This window comes from Panthera leo, chromosome C1 (genome assembly GCF_018350215.1).
Source record: "Panthera leo isolate Ple1 chromosome C1, P.leo_Ple1_pat1.1, whole genome shotgun sequence".
NCBI lineage: Eukaryota > Metazoa > Chordata > Mammalia > Carnivora > Felidae > Panthera > Panthera leo.
In genome coordinates, this window is record NC_056686.1 from 68,383,687 (window position 1) to 68,400,012 (window position 16,326).

General features: G+C 35.5%; 1 protein-coding gene across 9 annotated transcripts in view; it reads left to right on the forward strand.

The window, feature by feature from the left end:
- The window catches only part of ADGRL2 (adhesion G protein-coupled receptor L2), a 188,612-nt gene extending 172,300 nt beyond the window's left edge, over positions 1-16,312 (forward strand). For 2 of the 9 annotated variants that reach the window (XM_042952369.1, XM_042952368.1), the window contains exons 16-22: positions 3,567-3,658; positions 4,484-4,528; positions 5,499-5,667; positions 8,290-8,418; positions 8,977-9,073; positions 10,782-10,910; positions 14,278-16,312. In XM_042952369.1, the coding sequence (XP_042808303.1) occupies positions 3,567-3,658; positions 4,484-4,528; positions 5,499-5,667; positions 8,290-8,418; positions 8,977-9,073; positions 10,782-10,910; positions 14,278-15,032 (1,416 nt within the window). In that variant the 3' untranslated portion in view covers positions 15,033-16,312. Of the gene's footprint in view, positions 1-3,566; positions 3,659-4,483; positions 4,529-5,498; positions 5,668-8,289; positions 8,419-8,976; positions 9,074-10,781; positions 10,911-11,142; positions 11,225-14,277 lie in introns of all 9 variants that reach the window. The other 7 variants (XM_042952373.1, XM_042952374.1, XM_042952371.1 and 4 more) reach the window with 7 other exon arrangements.
- The last annotated feature ends 14 nt before the right edge of the window (positions 16,313-16,326 follow it).

A 16,326-nucleotide genomic window follows, 5' to 3' on the forward strand; every position in this document is an offset into this window, starting at 1 on the left:
TTTTATGATTATTTTTCTGATATTTTTAATTGTTTTTAAAAAGATTCATTTTTAGGACATCTTTTTAAAACACTAAATTAAAGAATGTTAGAAACTACAGCCTCTTTTCAGACTCAGTTTTATGGGTTTGTGTGATGTTTAGCTATGTGAGTAGAACACAAACAGGTTTGAGAAAATAGAACTAAGTGTTAGATATACAATTTGTCTCATGGGAGTAGAAGTACGTGGACATTGTAGCCATTTGCTGATTATGGGACAGCAGTGTTTTACAAAGAAAAAGAGAAATAGTTCTTCTAGCAAGCCAATCAGGGAGAAGTCATTTGAACAGCATACCTCTTGTGTTCAGAATTTCTTTGAAGTTGTAATTTATTAATGTACTTATTGTTTATCTTCAACTCATTCACCAACTCTTCAGTGATTTCTAAAATGGATTACTCTTCATAGACGTAGAACCCTTTTTTTTGTTGTTAAATACAGAGCTAGTTTAATTTTGTTTTGCTAGCAAACTCTTAATTTTCTCACCAGAATAAATTGGTCAGTTTTGTTTGTAAAGATGCTGGACTGTGGAGCCAGTGCACAGTATATTGAATCTCAGCACTGACATTCTAGTGGCTAAGTAATCTTTGGCAAGGCATTTAACATCTCTGAATGTAGCATGGCTCTCCAAGTGTTTCCTGTTACCTCTGGAGATAGATAGGGTTGTTGTTGGTTATCCCATTTTGCTGAACTTGTATGTATTTTGAATATATTATATTTGTAACTAGAAAGAAGCATTAAACACATACGTTACAAAAAACCTCAGTAAGATGAGGAGAGAGGAAGGGGAGATGTAGCTAACACTCTGTTTCTTAAAGATTAAATAAGAGATGTTTTCTGTGTCACATTCAACTTGGTTCGTCTTCAGTCTTTAAAAAAATGGCTTTGTATCATATATTTTAAAATGTTTATTTATTTTTGAGAGAGAGAAAAAAAGAGAGAGAGAGCACAGGCAGGGGAGGGCAGAGAGGGGGGACTGAGATTCATGACGTTAGCTGAAGTCAGATGCTCAACCAACTGAACCACCCAGGCGCCCTGCTTTGTATCACATTTAAGCTTTAATTCTATTTTTTATAGGTAGATTTCATTTTCATTTCCAGTGTTACTGGAAAATGTGTTACTTCTTAAATAACAGATTTTTGTCTAATTGTCTTCATTGAAAAATATGTTGGGATGTGTTCATCCTCAAAATTTCACATTTTCTACTCGTTTTCCTTTAATAGCAGTCCTTTATACATCCACATCTTTTCACATTCACATTCTTTATTTTTTTTCTAATTTATGCATTATAGTGGGTAGCTTTTTTTTCCTTCCTGCCATGTACTACTACTAACTGCTACTACTACTATTATTTTATTCCTGAGGGAATAATTAACATGCTTAGAAAGTGATGAACATCAAACTGGGGCCCTGTGTGCTTCAGGAAATTGTGTAAGAAAAGGAAGAGGGATGAAACAGCACCGGGTGCAGAATTATGGGGTGAAAGAAATCAGTGTTTCTATGAGGACATTCAAAAAGAAGGGTTGAGAGATTTAAAGGATTTTAACTCTGAATCTGCAACTCTTTCCTAAGAGTTGCATACATTTTTGTGTTTGTTTGGGGTCTGGTTTGTTTGTTTTTAGGGTACGTAGCATTCTTATTTGTAACTATTCTCTACTTTTACTAGTGAAGATGTACTCTTGCATAAAATCAAAGAGTAAAAACACTGTTGATTTTGCCTTTAAAAAAATTAGAGATATACTGTACCATCATTCTTTAGAAACTAAATCAGATATTTACCGTACTACCAAAAGGATCTCCCTAATTTCTCAAAGGAAGAAAATGTGTCTTAACCACAATACAGTAAGCACATTCTTGTGTGGAGCAGTAGGGTCAATAAATATTTGTTGAATGAATTGCCCGTGAAAATGCAAGCCATTTGCTTATATCGTGACCAACTGGAATAATCGTCAGAATATAAAGGTAGAAAAATGTTTCTACAAATGGGTTTGCTTTTTCTCTAGACAAGTATTTTAATAAATTAATTTTTAAATAGTTTTTAAACAGAGAGCTTCTTTTGTCCTTCTTTTGTTAATGTTAAGTAATTAACATGAAACGATAGAATGCTATCTGCCAACACTTGCAAATTATGCCCATTAACCTCATTTTATCCCTTAAGAGGAAATTCTACTTCTAAAGGAAATAATAAGGCACAGTTGACAAAATGAGTGATAAACAGCTTAGATTAAAGCCTTCACTCTGTTCCTAAACTCATCATTAGGAAGGGCTTGGAAATTTTATTTATTGGCCTATGTAATTTTTTCCTAATGATAAAATCAGAAGTAGTGATGAATGAGTAAAATAATGTTATCACTTTATCAGATGGTGTTGTGACTCAGTAAAAATGATCATGTTATTATCACAAAATTATATTGAGTGTTTACCACCAAGAAATTGCTTTTGTCCCTGTTTGTCCTTTTCTGAATACTCCATTTGGGCTTGCTTGCACTCTCTGTAAGCCAAGTAAAGCTCACAAAATATAACTTTGTTTTGTCTTTCTAAAAGTAATAATCTGAAGTGAATAAAATGTCAAATCCAGGAGTGATCAAGCTTTTAAGTTCTATTTTTGGAGCATAAGAATGGAGCTGCCTTCTCTCTGTCCAGTGTTCTTCCAGGTTTCTGTAGAAGCAAATGCAAATTACAAACCCTTATCTCTCTCAGTCAAAACATGTCTATTCTTCTGAGTTCGCTCATGTTGACCTCCCAAGCCTTCCTTCCCTGTCAGGTTCCATCTTCCCCAGTTTGCTTTTGTTTGCATTTCGATTTCTCTGCACAGCTCAGTGTTTGGAGGGACTCTAACACTGTTTAGAGGGACTCAAAGTAGCCTTTCTTCAGAATTTACCTACGTCCATACAACAGAGAGGCATAAGGAAAAAAGGACTGATGGCTTTTAACAGTTAAATAGCAAATATATACCTATTTTAAAAGTTTATCTTACTTTATATAACTAACGGATATTCTTTCATCATTTTCCATGTTTTCTTTCATTTGATCCTCACAATGACCTTATAAAGAGATTGTGCAAATGTTACTGTCCTCATTTAATCAGTCAAAATCAAAAGCTAGACTCTCAGCTGCATCTTAGGGCCCCAAATCCAGCAATTCTTAGAAGCTACATGATATGATGTAAATGCCCCTTCTGAAGAATTCACTTCAGTGTTTCCATTAGATGGCTTTTAGGCCCTGGAGTACCTCTAGCTAAAGAAACTAATTTAGGTTTTCTAATTTATTTAGTCGTCACCACATGATGCTGATTTAATGAGGTTGCGATTTCATGTCAAACGATCTATTAAAAAATCGATCATACATAGCCAGAGTATTTCTTTTGGGGGGGGATTCAACCGGATCATTGCCTGTAAAATGGAGTCAGTGTCCACCATGTACTCGTGTCATTGACACTTAGCTGCATTAACTCATTAAGTGTATTTGCAAAAACGGATTCATTTTTTACTCTTCGGTTATGGTGTCTAATTCTTTATTTGTTATAACAGCTAAATATTATCTTCCTGGTGATCACATTATGCAAAATGGTGAAGCACTCAAACACTTTGAAACCAGATTCTAGCAGGTTGGAAAACATTAAGTAAGTATTTGGTATTTTAATTCTAGTGCTTGACAAACTAAGTGAAAGATATTCTCCACAGAGAATACATGAATACCTTCTATCAACTGTAGAAATTATTCAGAATGATGTTTTACTGATCAAGGTCGAGCCTTACGTTGACCATGTCACGGACATTGGTCAAAAATTAGATAATAATTTCTGTCTTCATCTAGAGCCAAGAAATTGTTTCGGTAGCTTTGTGGAAATTCCATATCACTGTAGCAATTTCATTTGAATTTAAAATGCAGTTCAAAATGATGTTCCTGTTTGCATGGCTGATATGATTATATTGTTTGTTTTGTTAAATGGCTTTCCTGATTTAAGGATTCTGAGCAGTTTCTACTTCTAATCCCGTTTCCCTAAAATAATTTTTTCTATTACTGTTGTTAACTTGGAGATTATCTGTTGTTTTCATGGCAATTAAAGAAATGTTTACTTTATTTCAATATTGAACAAAAACTACAATGTCCTATCCATGGAAAATGCTATCTAATTAAAAAAATTGATAGCTGTTGATTCATTAAGTCATTCATGGAAGCATTTTAAGAGTTATCTTTTAAATGTGAGTTAATTTAAAATTGGAGGAGGTATTATTCAAGTTGGTTATAATGGGATTGTGAAAGATATATTTTTAATGTAAAAAATGGCAGATCTATAGTAAGGGCAATTTAAAAAAAAACAATTAGATGTTTTAGATAGGTCAGTGCCAGCTTCATTGCATGTTGCATGGTAAGAGAGAGAGCTAATCTTTAGCATCTCTCTCTTTTCTTCCTTTTCCTCTTTCTGTCTTCTCATCTCCACCAGTAATTACCGTGTTTGTGATGGCTACTATAATACGGACTTACCTGGGTAAGATAGAACCCTACCTTAACAAATTTATGGCATGATTTATATTTTTTACAAATCCGTCAATATCATGAATTGCCCTTAATTTTTATAATTATTTTGGAATATCTAATTTGCTATAGTATTTTTAAACTATAATATGCCTTTATTTTTTAATTGCTTGCCTCTGCATTTTGACTTTCTTAATTTTGACTAATTTATAAAATATATAAATGCTTTCTTATTACTTTCTATTTTAATTCTGTCTAATAATTTTGTTTCTCTTTTCTGCTTATAATGCTTTCTAGCTATGAAGATAATAAGCCATTTATCAAGTAAGATCATTAGTTAGACATGGAATGCACTGACTTTAAATCCTTTTCATTCCGTCCTATTTTCTACAGTTCTTTTCTCCTTAAGCTATTCATGATGAAATCTCTCCAAAATTATTTTATTTTGAAATTGTTCTCATATTTTTGTCCCATTTCAGCTAGGCTTCTTCATGCTTTAGTTATAAAACCTTAGGTTCACCTAAGATTAGTTTATTAGAATTTGCAGTTTAGGTGTTCAGTGATTATCTGCCATTTAACCTTTCTGTATGTGTCACATTATTCAGTGTCATGAGTACACCACAGGAATAAGAATATAGGAGTAAGCTAATTAAGGACTCCTTAATTCCTTTTACTAAGATGCACATAAAAGTCAATAAAGTCAGGGGGGATGTGTTACACCTTGTATTTTAATATAGTTTTGATACTTTGTTAATGCTGGAGTGAGAAAAGGTCATACCTGCTGTCGCTGTTTTCTCTGGAGGCTGCAGTACTAAATGCTATTGTTCTTTCTCTAATCAATGAAAGGTTAAAGCCAAAATGCTGTTGAGTTTGAATGTGAACATAGAGAAAGTCAACTGCTACTACTGATATGTGAATATTTAAGTGTGATACGTGTTGTTCTCTCATTGGACTTGTTAATAAAATTCGCTCTATTTTTTCAGGTCTTGGGTGCTTGGCGCTTTTGCTCTTCTGTGTCTTCTTGGCCTAACCTGGTCATTTGGGTTGCTTTTTATTAACGAGGAGACTATTGTGATGGCATATCTCTTCACCATCTTTAATGCTTTCCAGGGAGTGTTCATTTTCATCTTTCACTGTGCTCTCCAAAAGAAAGTAAGTGAAGACACTTCGGAGCTCTGCCGGCTTGTTCTTTGGCTAGAAATTAATAGGTGAAATAGAGAAGGTTGTACAGTTTTATAGCTGGCAGATTACCAAATAGAATCACATTTTTAATCTCCAGTTGGTTGTAATGCATGTCTGGAAATGCAGGCTTCATAATAAAATATGTCAATCCCAATCATCTTTTGGATCTCGTTTTGGGAATATTATAAACCAGACACTAAACTAGTTTAAGAGTTCTTCGTTACTAGTGGGGTCTACAAAAATGCCCTTCGTGCAAGGGGTGTACGAGATAACAAAAAGGTTAAGTAGTCTCATGCTTTGCTCGATGAAGGGAGTGCAGCGGTCCAAAATGAAATTGAGCATAAGGATAAGTGACCTTGATTTTAAAAGCACCAGACGTGCAAACAATTAATATTAGTGTTACCTTTTGAGTAGTTGTGAAAGATCTAAAACCCAGTAATTTAATATCTCACGTCTTATTATTTTGTCCTGATTTTCTGTTAAAAGTGGAGCCAGCAAAAATGATTCAAAAACGAAAGTTAAAGATGAAACATTTGCACGAACATGTAAACTAAGAGAATAGCTTAGCCTCCATTTAACTAGGTATCATCCTTTCTCTGTCTGCGTATCTAATATAGTCTTTTTATTCTGTTAGTACTAGTTGGTCACTAAATTGAACAGAGAAATAGAATTGTGAAAGCAAAAACGATTATGTTTTCAGTCCTGACAAGATGATAGTGTTGTCACTTCCATCAATTGTTGAGGAAGCTGTAATTTTGAGATAATGACAGTGGCATCTGCAGTACTGACAGATCACGCGCATTCACAGCAATATAGGCATTAGGCAAAACCAACGTTGGAGGGTATTATTTGGATAAAATGCCATTTTGATTGCCATTGTCTTGGTCATGCCGCGTTTCAGAGCAGTTAATAGCCATTAAATGTAGAAGACATTTTTTTCTGAGGTATCAGGTGTTATTTAATAACCCTGAACTTTAATTTTCTAAACTTTATACAGGTATAACGTTGTAATTATCGTGGCTTTTACTATTTCTTACACAAGTGAGCATTTTGTATGCGTGTATGTGATCACATACCATAATTTCTTCCAAATGTGTTTGACATAAAGCATAAATTTGGCAGAGAAAGACTGAGGTGGTCATTATTTCCTCAGAGAGGTGTGCGGATTGATTGAACAAAGAGATTCTGCTGTGCTTTTTTAATTAACAATTATGTTTTGGAAACATTGTGTTGCACTTCTTTTAAACACATTCTACTTAGTCTGGGATATGTCCTGTTGGGTGCTGCCAGGATGAATGGTTAAGAATATGACATAAAATGATTTAGTTAAAATCACACCTCTTACTGCTCGAGTGAGCATATTTGGGCGAAGAAAATGCTTTGAAAGTTCAACTCCATTGTTATTTGTTCTAATAGGTGTCGTTAAATAAAGCTAAGAGGATGAAAATGCAAGCGCACTTAGATTTAAAAGGTCGTCTAGTAACTTTAATTCTCCAATTCTTCAAGGAATAAGTGTCAAAGTCATGGTCTTTGTAGGCAGATACAGAACATAGAACTCTGAGGAGGGAAAAGTGTTTTTAGTGTTTTTGCAACCCACTAGAAAATAATTTCTTAGGCAGCTTCTCCTCCTCGTCTGTTCTGATTTCATTCTGGCTCTAAGCCCGAGAAAAACTTGTTCATATGCCAGGAGAGCTGCACAGAATCCAGCCCTCTTCTCCACTCCCCCCCACGAATTCTGTACCACCTCTCTAGGTGGGGCCCTAGTATTTAGCAGTTGTTTGGACTTTACTTTTTAAAGTTCACTTTAAATTTTCTTCAGGCCTAACAGCTTTTCCATCTATTCATATATCCAAGCTTCAGGGGAAAAGGGAAATTACATGGGTATCTCATTAATGTGAATGGAAATTGCATAAATAGTTCCCTTGTGTGCTAATGAAGTGAATAGGCATCTTAGACTCTCTACACTAAATGTTAAAGCTAGACACATCAGAAAATGAAGAAAACATTCCATCCTAATTAATAGCATATGTATCAAAGTACTTTTTTTTTCTTTATTCTTGTGCCAAAGTAGTCTTGTCATTATAAAGAGGTTACCCGCAAAACTATGCAATCCAGTAAAAGAAGTTTATGTATTGACCTACGTAAAAGGACATGAAGCGTATAAACTTTAAATGACTGAATTATGTGTGGTTAAATGTAATTAAGCGAGGAAAGTACTAATTTTTTGTCATATTATGAAATATAAAACTGGGGTTACTAAGTATGTAGATAGACTAAAGCTTTAAAATATTTTATATATGTATATATATGTATGTATATAAATAACACTTGTATAATAATAAGGCATAAAGCATTTCTACATATTACATCACATTTAGAAGGTCCTCCTAGCCAGTCTGGTAGACAGAGATATTTTTCTTATTGCTGTGTCAGCCATTTCAGTTGAACTTGGTTTTGTACATTCATTGTATTTTCTCCACTGAGAAGTGTTAGTGGAACTTACTCCTCTCAGTCGTCTCCACTGCTCATTTAGAGAAAAGAGGGGCAAGTATATTTGTATTAATCTCTCGGTCTTGTGGTTCTTCAACGCAGGTACGCAAAGAATACGGCAAGTGCTTCAGACACTCCTATTGCTGCGGCGGCCTCCCAACTGAGAGCCCCCACAGTTCAGTGAAGGCATCGACCACCAGAACCAGCGCTCGCTACTCCTCTGGCACACAGGTAACAAAGAATTTGACAGCGTCTTTAATTAACCTTCTTTATAGAAAGCCTACTGAGACATGTTCTGTTCAGATGCACTAATTGTCTCCTCGTTATAATGATCTAGGTAGCAAATACTTACATTTTTAGTACTTTGGTTTTAATTTCTTCCTAAGTATTTCTTCAAGGTGTTTCTTGAGGTGTGAACATCCATTTTTGAGAGTGCATCCTTCTTTTAGAAGTCTATCATCATTTTGGGGATATTCGAAAGTTCTATAGCCATAGTGCTCTCTCACAGTGGGCACTCAATAAACATGTGTTGAATAATCAATCATCTCCTCTTTTTTAAAAAGGCCATTAAAAGTAAAACTTTTTAGGAGTGGAAGATTAAATATTCTTTAGTACAAAAGCAACAAAGCAGTATAGACTTCCTTAGTTTTAGACCAGAATCCACACACATTTCTTTTTAAAGGCCACCAGATAATCCTACACAGATTGTTTAGGGTAGATCTTTGTGTGTCTTTAAGGTGAGCTTGGGGAAACTAACATAACATATGTCTTGCTATTTTATATTAATAGAGTCGTATAAGAAGGATGTGGAATGACACTGTGAGAAAACAGTCTGAATCTTCTTTTATCTCAGGTGACATCAATAGCACGTCAACACTTAATCAAGGTCAGTTACTAGGAAAATTTGAGTTTACAATATAAATTTTGTACCTTTTGCCAATTTACAAGAATTTCAGAGAAAACACTGATATTTTTTCCTCTCAAAATAGGTTTACATCACAAGCTCTTAAACCTGTTGAGTCAACTTTTATCCTTTATGAAAGTACATATAAATTCATCTTGTTCAGTACTGTAATGCAAAAAGTATACTTTCAAAGTCCACGTTAACAGAATGAGCCTGGAGAAAGTAATTGCTAAGAACATACTTTGCCACAGATTAAACTGTTTTCCTTTAGTGAACACAAATTCATCCTTTCTGAGGCATTTATGAAAGTTTTCTTTTTAAAACATTAACGTAATTAGAATAACTACTCTTCACATTAAACAGTGCCAATTTTGCAGTGAAAATTCTTATTTGTAAAATTATTTTATTTTACACTTCTTTCAGAAAGTACAAAATCAGTATCAAAAACCTTTACAGTAAGTCTTCATAAACAAACAGTTAAGTACACGAGAATCCCAAAGCAATTTTTTCTATTTGAATTACTAGTTTTAGTGTCTTTACGGCTTGAAACTTATCATATAATCAATATAATTCCTAACTTAAAATAAGCTGGCAAATAAAATACTAAAGACACAAGTGCATATATAAACACATAATCCTGAATGCAAGCTTAGTAAGTTTGAATTTGGTATGAAAAATCACATTATTGTATATATCCTTAAAGAGGTAATTGATCCAGCTAATTTGTCTTGATGTACTGATTTGTAATATAACGTGCTATATATTATCACAGATATTAAAGACATTTTTCACTGTTGACATTGTTCTGATGAGATTCTGGTTTAAAATGAAAAAAAGGAGTATGTATGACATCAAAACCAACTTGAATTTTAAAACATTTTTTTGCCAAATTACATTAGCTATGCAAAACGTATGTTTGATAAGTATTGAAAGGTTTGTAATTTGTCAATTAAGAGTGAGTGAAATGTGTGTTTATTGCATTGCTCTGATGTTTTACCTAATTCTGTTAAGATGACTATCAAAAAGGAAATGAATTATTCAATGATTCATTTTTGAAACCTGGCAAATAAGATTACAGAATGAAAATTCTCACGATATGGAGTTTGTGAATGATCTAATAATTCATTATGTACACAGCCTCCTTCTTCCCCCTCGGCATGTGTGTGCTCTTGCATTTACTAAGAGAAGCTTTGTGCAACGTGTCCTACTTTTTTATTTGTTTGTGAAAGTTGTTTTTCCTCCTGCTTGTGTCAAAGTTGGTATTAACACAGATGTTTTCATGAGGGATAATCCCACACCTGTAAATTCTGGAAGTTTGAGATTCCCTCTTCTGGGCCTCAGTGGTTAGGTTTTTAATATTAAGCAGTAACATCTTGAAACATAATGTTGATCTCTGTGCATTTAATTGCCATTTTTGTTTAAAAGTGATTTTGTATAAATTAGTAAATGTCATCCTCAGCAGGTGTTTACTTGGGGGACTTAGAAAGCACCTGTGAATTACTGAAATTTAACTTCCCTCTCCCCTTTCTCCTTCAAATTAGTAGTTCAAATACAGTCAGAAAATTTCAGCAGATTATCCGTTGCCAGCTTGTCCACTACCCTTGATGAATACAAAAAGTACTTTACTGCAACTATAACACGAAAAATAAGAGAACTGATGTACTTTTTTTTTTCTGTTTCTTTGCTTTAGGAATGACTGGCAATTACCTACTAACAAACCCTCTTCTTCGACCCCACGGCACTAACAACCCCTATAACACATTGCTCGCTGAAACAGTTGTATGTAATGCCCCTTCAGCTCCTGTATTTAACTCACCAGGTGTGCTTATACTTACGAATAAAACTACCTTTCTTTGCTGCTAAACAGAGCTCTGATCTTTACCCTTTTTCTAGTATACTCAAGTTGCCATATATTTATTATTTCCTCTTTGATTTCTCAATTTAAAAGAATTACTGTATTGCCCATGCCAGGCTTCTAAAACTGCACTATATTATAGTAAAAATTCAGTCATGATGGTATTTACCAATAATTATCCATGTTTTCAACACAGGTGGCATAAATCTTAATATATTATTACAGGACTGACATCACATGGTCCGAGAGCCCATCTTCAAGATTTATATCATTTAGAGGTATCCTATCTATGTAATATACTGTTTAGTTTACTCTAAAGCTTGCGGACAGAATTTGCTTCTGGAATGAATTAGCTAATAAAGATAATTTGGATGCCTAGGTATAGAAAACTACATCCAGCATTATCAATGTAACCAAACTATAGTATAGTGCAGCTTTATGGGAGTTTTTTTTTTTCTTAAAAAAACTTTGAGAATAAAGTTAATATTAGCCAGTTTATACCTATAGTTTTTTATTGGGGGAGGGGGAGAGATTGTCACTAACCCATCCTGTATAACTATGTTTTCTAATAGCTTTTTTAAAAAAAAAAAAGCATTTGTATTTAATATTAACAGAATTTTCAAGATTTTGGTAAAAGTTATCACGTAATTACTGCTAGCATGTTAATATTTATTTGTGGTTGGTATTTGCCACTAAATTAAAGAACTTCGTTTCCGTTTGTTTTTTTTTTTTTTTTCTTTACTTGAAATTCTTTTTTAACGTAACTGCGGTTTCTCTTTTCATTCTCTTGTTTTTCTTACTTTCCTTATGCTTTCCTCTAGCAACCTACAGAGAGACAAGTATGGGAGTCAAACTTAACTTTGCCTATCAAATGTAAATTTTTTCAGCATGATTTTTAACCGGCACAATTAAAACATAACTAGCAGTCATGAAGTAGACTCAGCGGGCAAGTGGTTCACAATTTCCAACTAAAGTGTTACCAAATTCAAACAGTACATCTATCTGTACTGCCTTTTGTCAGTAATAGAGGTCTGTAGCAAATGCTGTCCATACTTAAGTATACGCAATGCTGAAATAATTTGCTCTTTGAAGCCTGAGGTGCTGTCAACCAGAATGCGTAATAATTGACTTATCATTTCTGCATTCCCACAGTAATCTTGCTACAGGCTGTGGAAAGTCTTCAAGTGAATTACCTGAACTTGGGCAGAAAAAGTTGCCTCTTCAAAACCAGTCAAAGATGTGCTTAAATCTGCAGTATATCATAGAAAACACCTTTTGGATTAGCCAGTATATATTTTCATGTTTATTAAGCAATGATAAAAAGAAAGAAAAAATGACCAGACTGAACCTCTGTGGAGGGAACAAATGCTAACAAGTGCTCTGTGTGTCGCCTGTAACTTACAACACCAAATGTTTTCTAAGCAAAGATGGTGGCACATGCATGAATCGAGAAAGCTAGAAAATTGCGTCAGTCAAGCTAAAGGAAGCCTTACAAATGCTATCATGACTTCCTTTTGTTATACGTGGCGCAGGATAAAAATTACAGTGTCCGTTTTTCAAATGTAGAAGTTGGATCAGAGTTTCTCAGACAATATGAGTCACCAACAAACACCCCCCACACACACACACTTTCTCCTGTTTCTGCTAATGAGAACTTATTGAACAGTTACCACATGTTTATTGGTCGTGAAATTGAGTTTTCTAGGATAATCTGCAGCTTTAAGAGCGGAGTCAGCACTAAAAAAGGGAAATTTCCTATTTTTTCCAAGAATTCAATTTTTCCTAGACTCCTCCAAGCCTTGCATACAATGCAGCAGCCTCACAGTGGTCAGTTTCATTTCAATAACATCATTTCATTTTTTTTTTCCAGACCTATCTGTAAACAAGTGATTTTTTTTTCTCTAGGATTTTGAGAATGAATAACCTAACTTTCCATGGTGCAGACCATTTAATTTTCTCTGAAACTTTTGATTTTCATTTGCCTGAAAAGCACTGTGATGTCTTAGTTTACATGTTTATGTGTCTGTAGAAAATACAACTCTGATTCAAAGAGAGCATGTTACCATATTTTTTTTCCTCCTAAACCTCTTCTCATATCTTCAGCAGACGTATCCAATCTTTCATTCCTTTAGAGACAAAATTATATTAGCCAAGGCTGACACCCTTTTCCCATTCCATAGTTAATATTTATTATTGGTTTGATTTCTGTGACCCATACTTAAGAAACCTCCAACATTTCTGCGTTTAACCTCCATGCCCATGGTGTCTCTGGGCCAGTCTCGTACAGTAGACTCTGCTGGTTCATTCGGTGCTGTCACTGTGACTGATGCAGACTGCAGGGCTGCAGGCAAACTTTGACCATTAGGAGCCTGGGGCCATTGCTGTTAGAGAGAGTCTTAGTGCCAAAAGAACAAAAACTCAAGATAATGAATATTAAAGGAAAAAGTAAAAGGCTGCTATTGCTGGTAATCTAATTTGTTGAACCCTTGCTCTGACTAAGTTGCTGAGAAGCTTAGAAATTCTTCATCATGTTACAATAAATCATTTTACTTTCTTTTATATATCAGCTACTCTTAGGCCAGATAGCCTGAGCAGACAGACATGATGTGAGTTGTCCAAAGTGAGTCATTCCACCTGCTGTCTATCGTGTTGTTGGATGGTGCTTGTGGGCCCCTGGTCCAGTCAGTATGAGAGATGGCTGTGGCTGTCTTTGTTTAACATGAATTCTTTGTACCTGTCCCATTTTTTTTCATTCTTTTTTTTACTTCATCTCCAGAAAAAGGAAATGTTAGAATGTTGTTTAAAAAGTTGCTTGCCAGTTATGTGGGTTTATGTTGTACATTTGCCTTCGGTTTTTGTATGTGACTTATTCCTTTTTAATTTAGTGTTGTTTAGGACAAATTCTGTTAATTTTATTTTTACAAACCATAGTCTCGTACTTTAAAATGTAAATGTCACTAATGAATTGCTTTGCATTAACTATGCAAGGGCATGGAGTGAAGTCTTCTTTGTGAGAGTGTCAGAGAGATTTGACCAAAAAATCAATGAATACTTACTGCTTACTCTCTCCCCCAAATTGATAAAGTAATATTCCGTATGCCGTCTTCCCTCCCTGGAAAAATAGTAGTATTCTTTCACACTTTCTCCTATTATCTAAGGGGTTGCAACTGTCTACAGTTGGGAACGCGGGAAAGCCTGGCACTTTTCGAGGGTTAGCTTTCAAATACAACTTTGTCCTGAACGACATTAAAAAGTTTTGTGCAAAAGAAGTAAAGGCTCTCTGGGAAGGAACAGAGGCAATAACGGAAACCCCCTCCCTTTTCCGTTTCAGGACATTCACTGAACAATGCCAGGGATACAAGTGCCATGGATACTCTACCGCTAAATGGTAATTTTAACAACAGCTACTCACTGCGCAAGGGGGACTATAACGACAGCGTGCAAGTCGTGGACTGTGGACTAAGTCTGAATGATACTGCTTTTGAGAAAATGATCATTTCAGAATTAGTGCACAACAACCTTCGGGGCCGCGGCAAGACTCACAACCTCGAGCTCGCGCTACCAGTCAAGCCCGTGATTGGAGGCAGCAGCAGCGAAGATGACGCCATCGTGGCCGACGCTTCGTCTTTCATGCACAGCGACAACCCGGGGCTGGAGCTCCATCACAAAGAGCTCGAGGCGCCGCTCATTCCTCAGCGGACTCACTCCCTTCTGTACCAGCCCCAGAAGAAGGTGAAGCCCCAGGGGACTGACAGCTACGTCTCCCAGCTGACGGCCGAGGCGGAGGACCACCTGCAGTCCCCCAACAGAGACTCTCTCTACACAAGCATGCCCAATCTTAGAGACTCTCCCTATCAAGAGAGCAGCCCCGACGTGGAAGAAGACCTCTCTCCCTCCAGGAGGAGTGAGAACGAGGACATTTACTACAAAAGCATGCCAAATCTTGGAGCTGGCCATCAGCTTCAGATGTGTTATCAGATCAGCAGGGGCAACAGCGATGGTTACATCATCCCCATTAACAAGGAAGGGTGTATCCCTGAAGGAGACGTTAGAGAAGGACAAATGCAGCTGGTAACAAGTCTTTAACAGTGCAGCTGAGGAATCCCAGGGGCCACACGCAAGTATTCGTAAAGACTCCGCTGGCCCAGCGCAGCTCCCTCGGCCTCCGCCTGAAGAGATGGCCCTGTTGACCTGTGGTTCTCCAGTGTAAAAAGAGGACTGAACCTTGAAGTTCTGTGAATTTTTATAAAACGTACAAAAACTTTGTATATACACAGAGTATACTAAAATGATTATTTGTTACAAAGAAAAGAGATGCCAACCAGGTATTTTAAGATTCTGCTGCTGTTTAGAGAAATTGTGAAGCAAGCAAAGCAAAACTTTCCAGCCATTTTACTGCAGCAGTCTGTGAACTAAATTTGTAAATACGGCTGCACCGTTTTTGTAGGGCCTGCATTGTATTATATACAAGACGTAGGCTTTAAAATCCTGTGGGACAAATTTACTGTACCTTACTGTTCCTGACAAGACTTGGAAAAGCAGGAGAGAGATTCTGCGTCCGTTTGCGGTTCACTGCAAATCTTTTACATTAAGGCAAAGATTGAAAACATGTTTAACCACTAGCAATCAAGCCACAGGCCTTATTTCATATGCTTTCCTCAACTGTACAATGAACTATTCTCATGAAAAATGGCTAAAGAAATTATATTTTGTTCTATTGCTAGGGTAAAATAAATACATTTGTGTCCAACTGAAATATAATTGTCATTAAAATAATTTTAAAGAGTTTGAAGAAAATATTGTGGAAAGCTCTTGGTTGCACATATGTTATGAAATGTTTTTTCTTACACTTTGTCATGGTAAGTTCTACCCATTTTCACTTATTTTCCACTGTACACAGTGTTCTGCTTTGACAAGTCCGTCTTTATTCTTACATTTAAATTTCTTATTGCCAAAAGAGCGTGTTCTATGGGGGGAAAAAACTCTTTGAAGCCAGTTACGCCATGCCTTGCACAAATGTGGTGAAATCTAGAAAAGAGTGTGTGTTCCCCCTCTGTTTATTCTTGAACAGAGGGCAATGAGGGCACTGGGCACTTCTCACAAACTTCCTAGTGAACAAAAGGTGCCTCTTCTTTTTTAAAAAAGAAAATAAAACCTAAATATTACTCTTCCATATTCCTTCTGCCTATATTTAGTAATTAATTTATTTTATGATAAAGTTCTAATGAAATGTAAATTGTTTCAGCAAAATTCTGCTTTTCTTTTCATCCCTTTGTGTAAACCTGTTAATAATGAGCCCATCACTAATATCCAGTGTAAAGTTTAACACGGTTTGACAGTAAATAAATGTGAATTTTTTTCAAGTAGTTAACGTGCACTT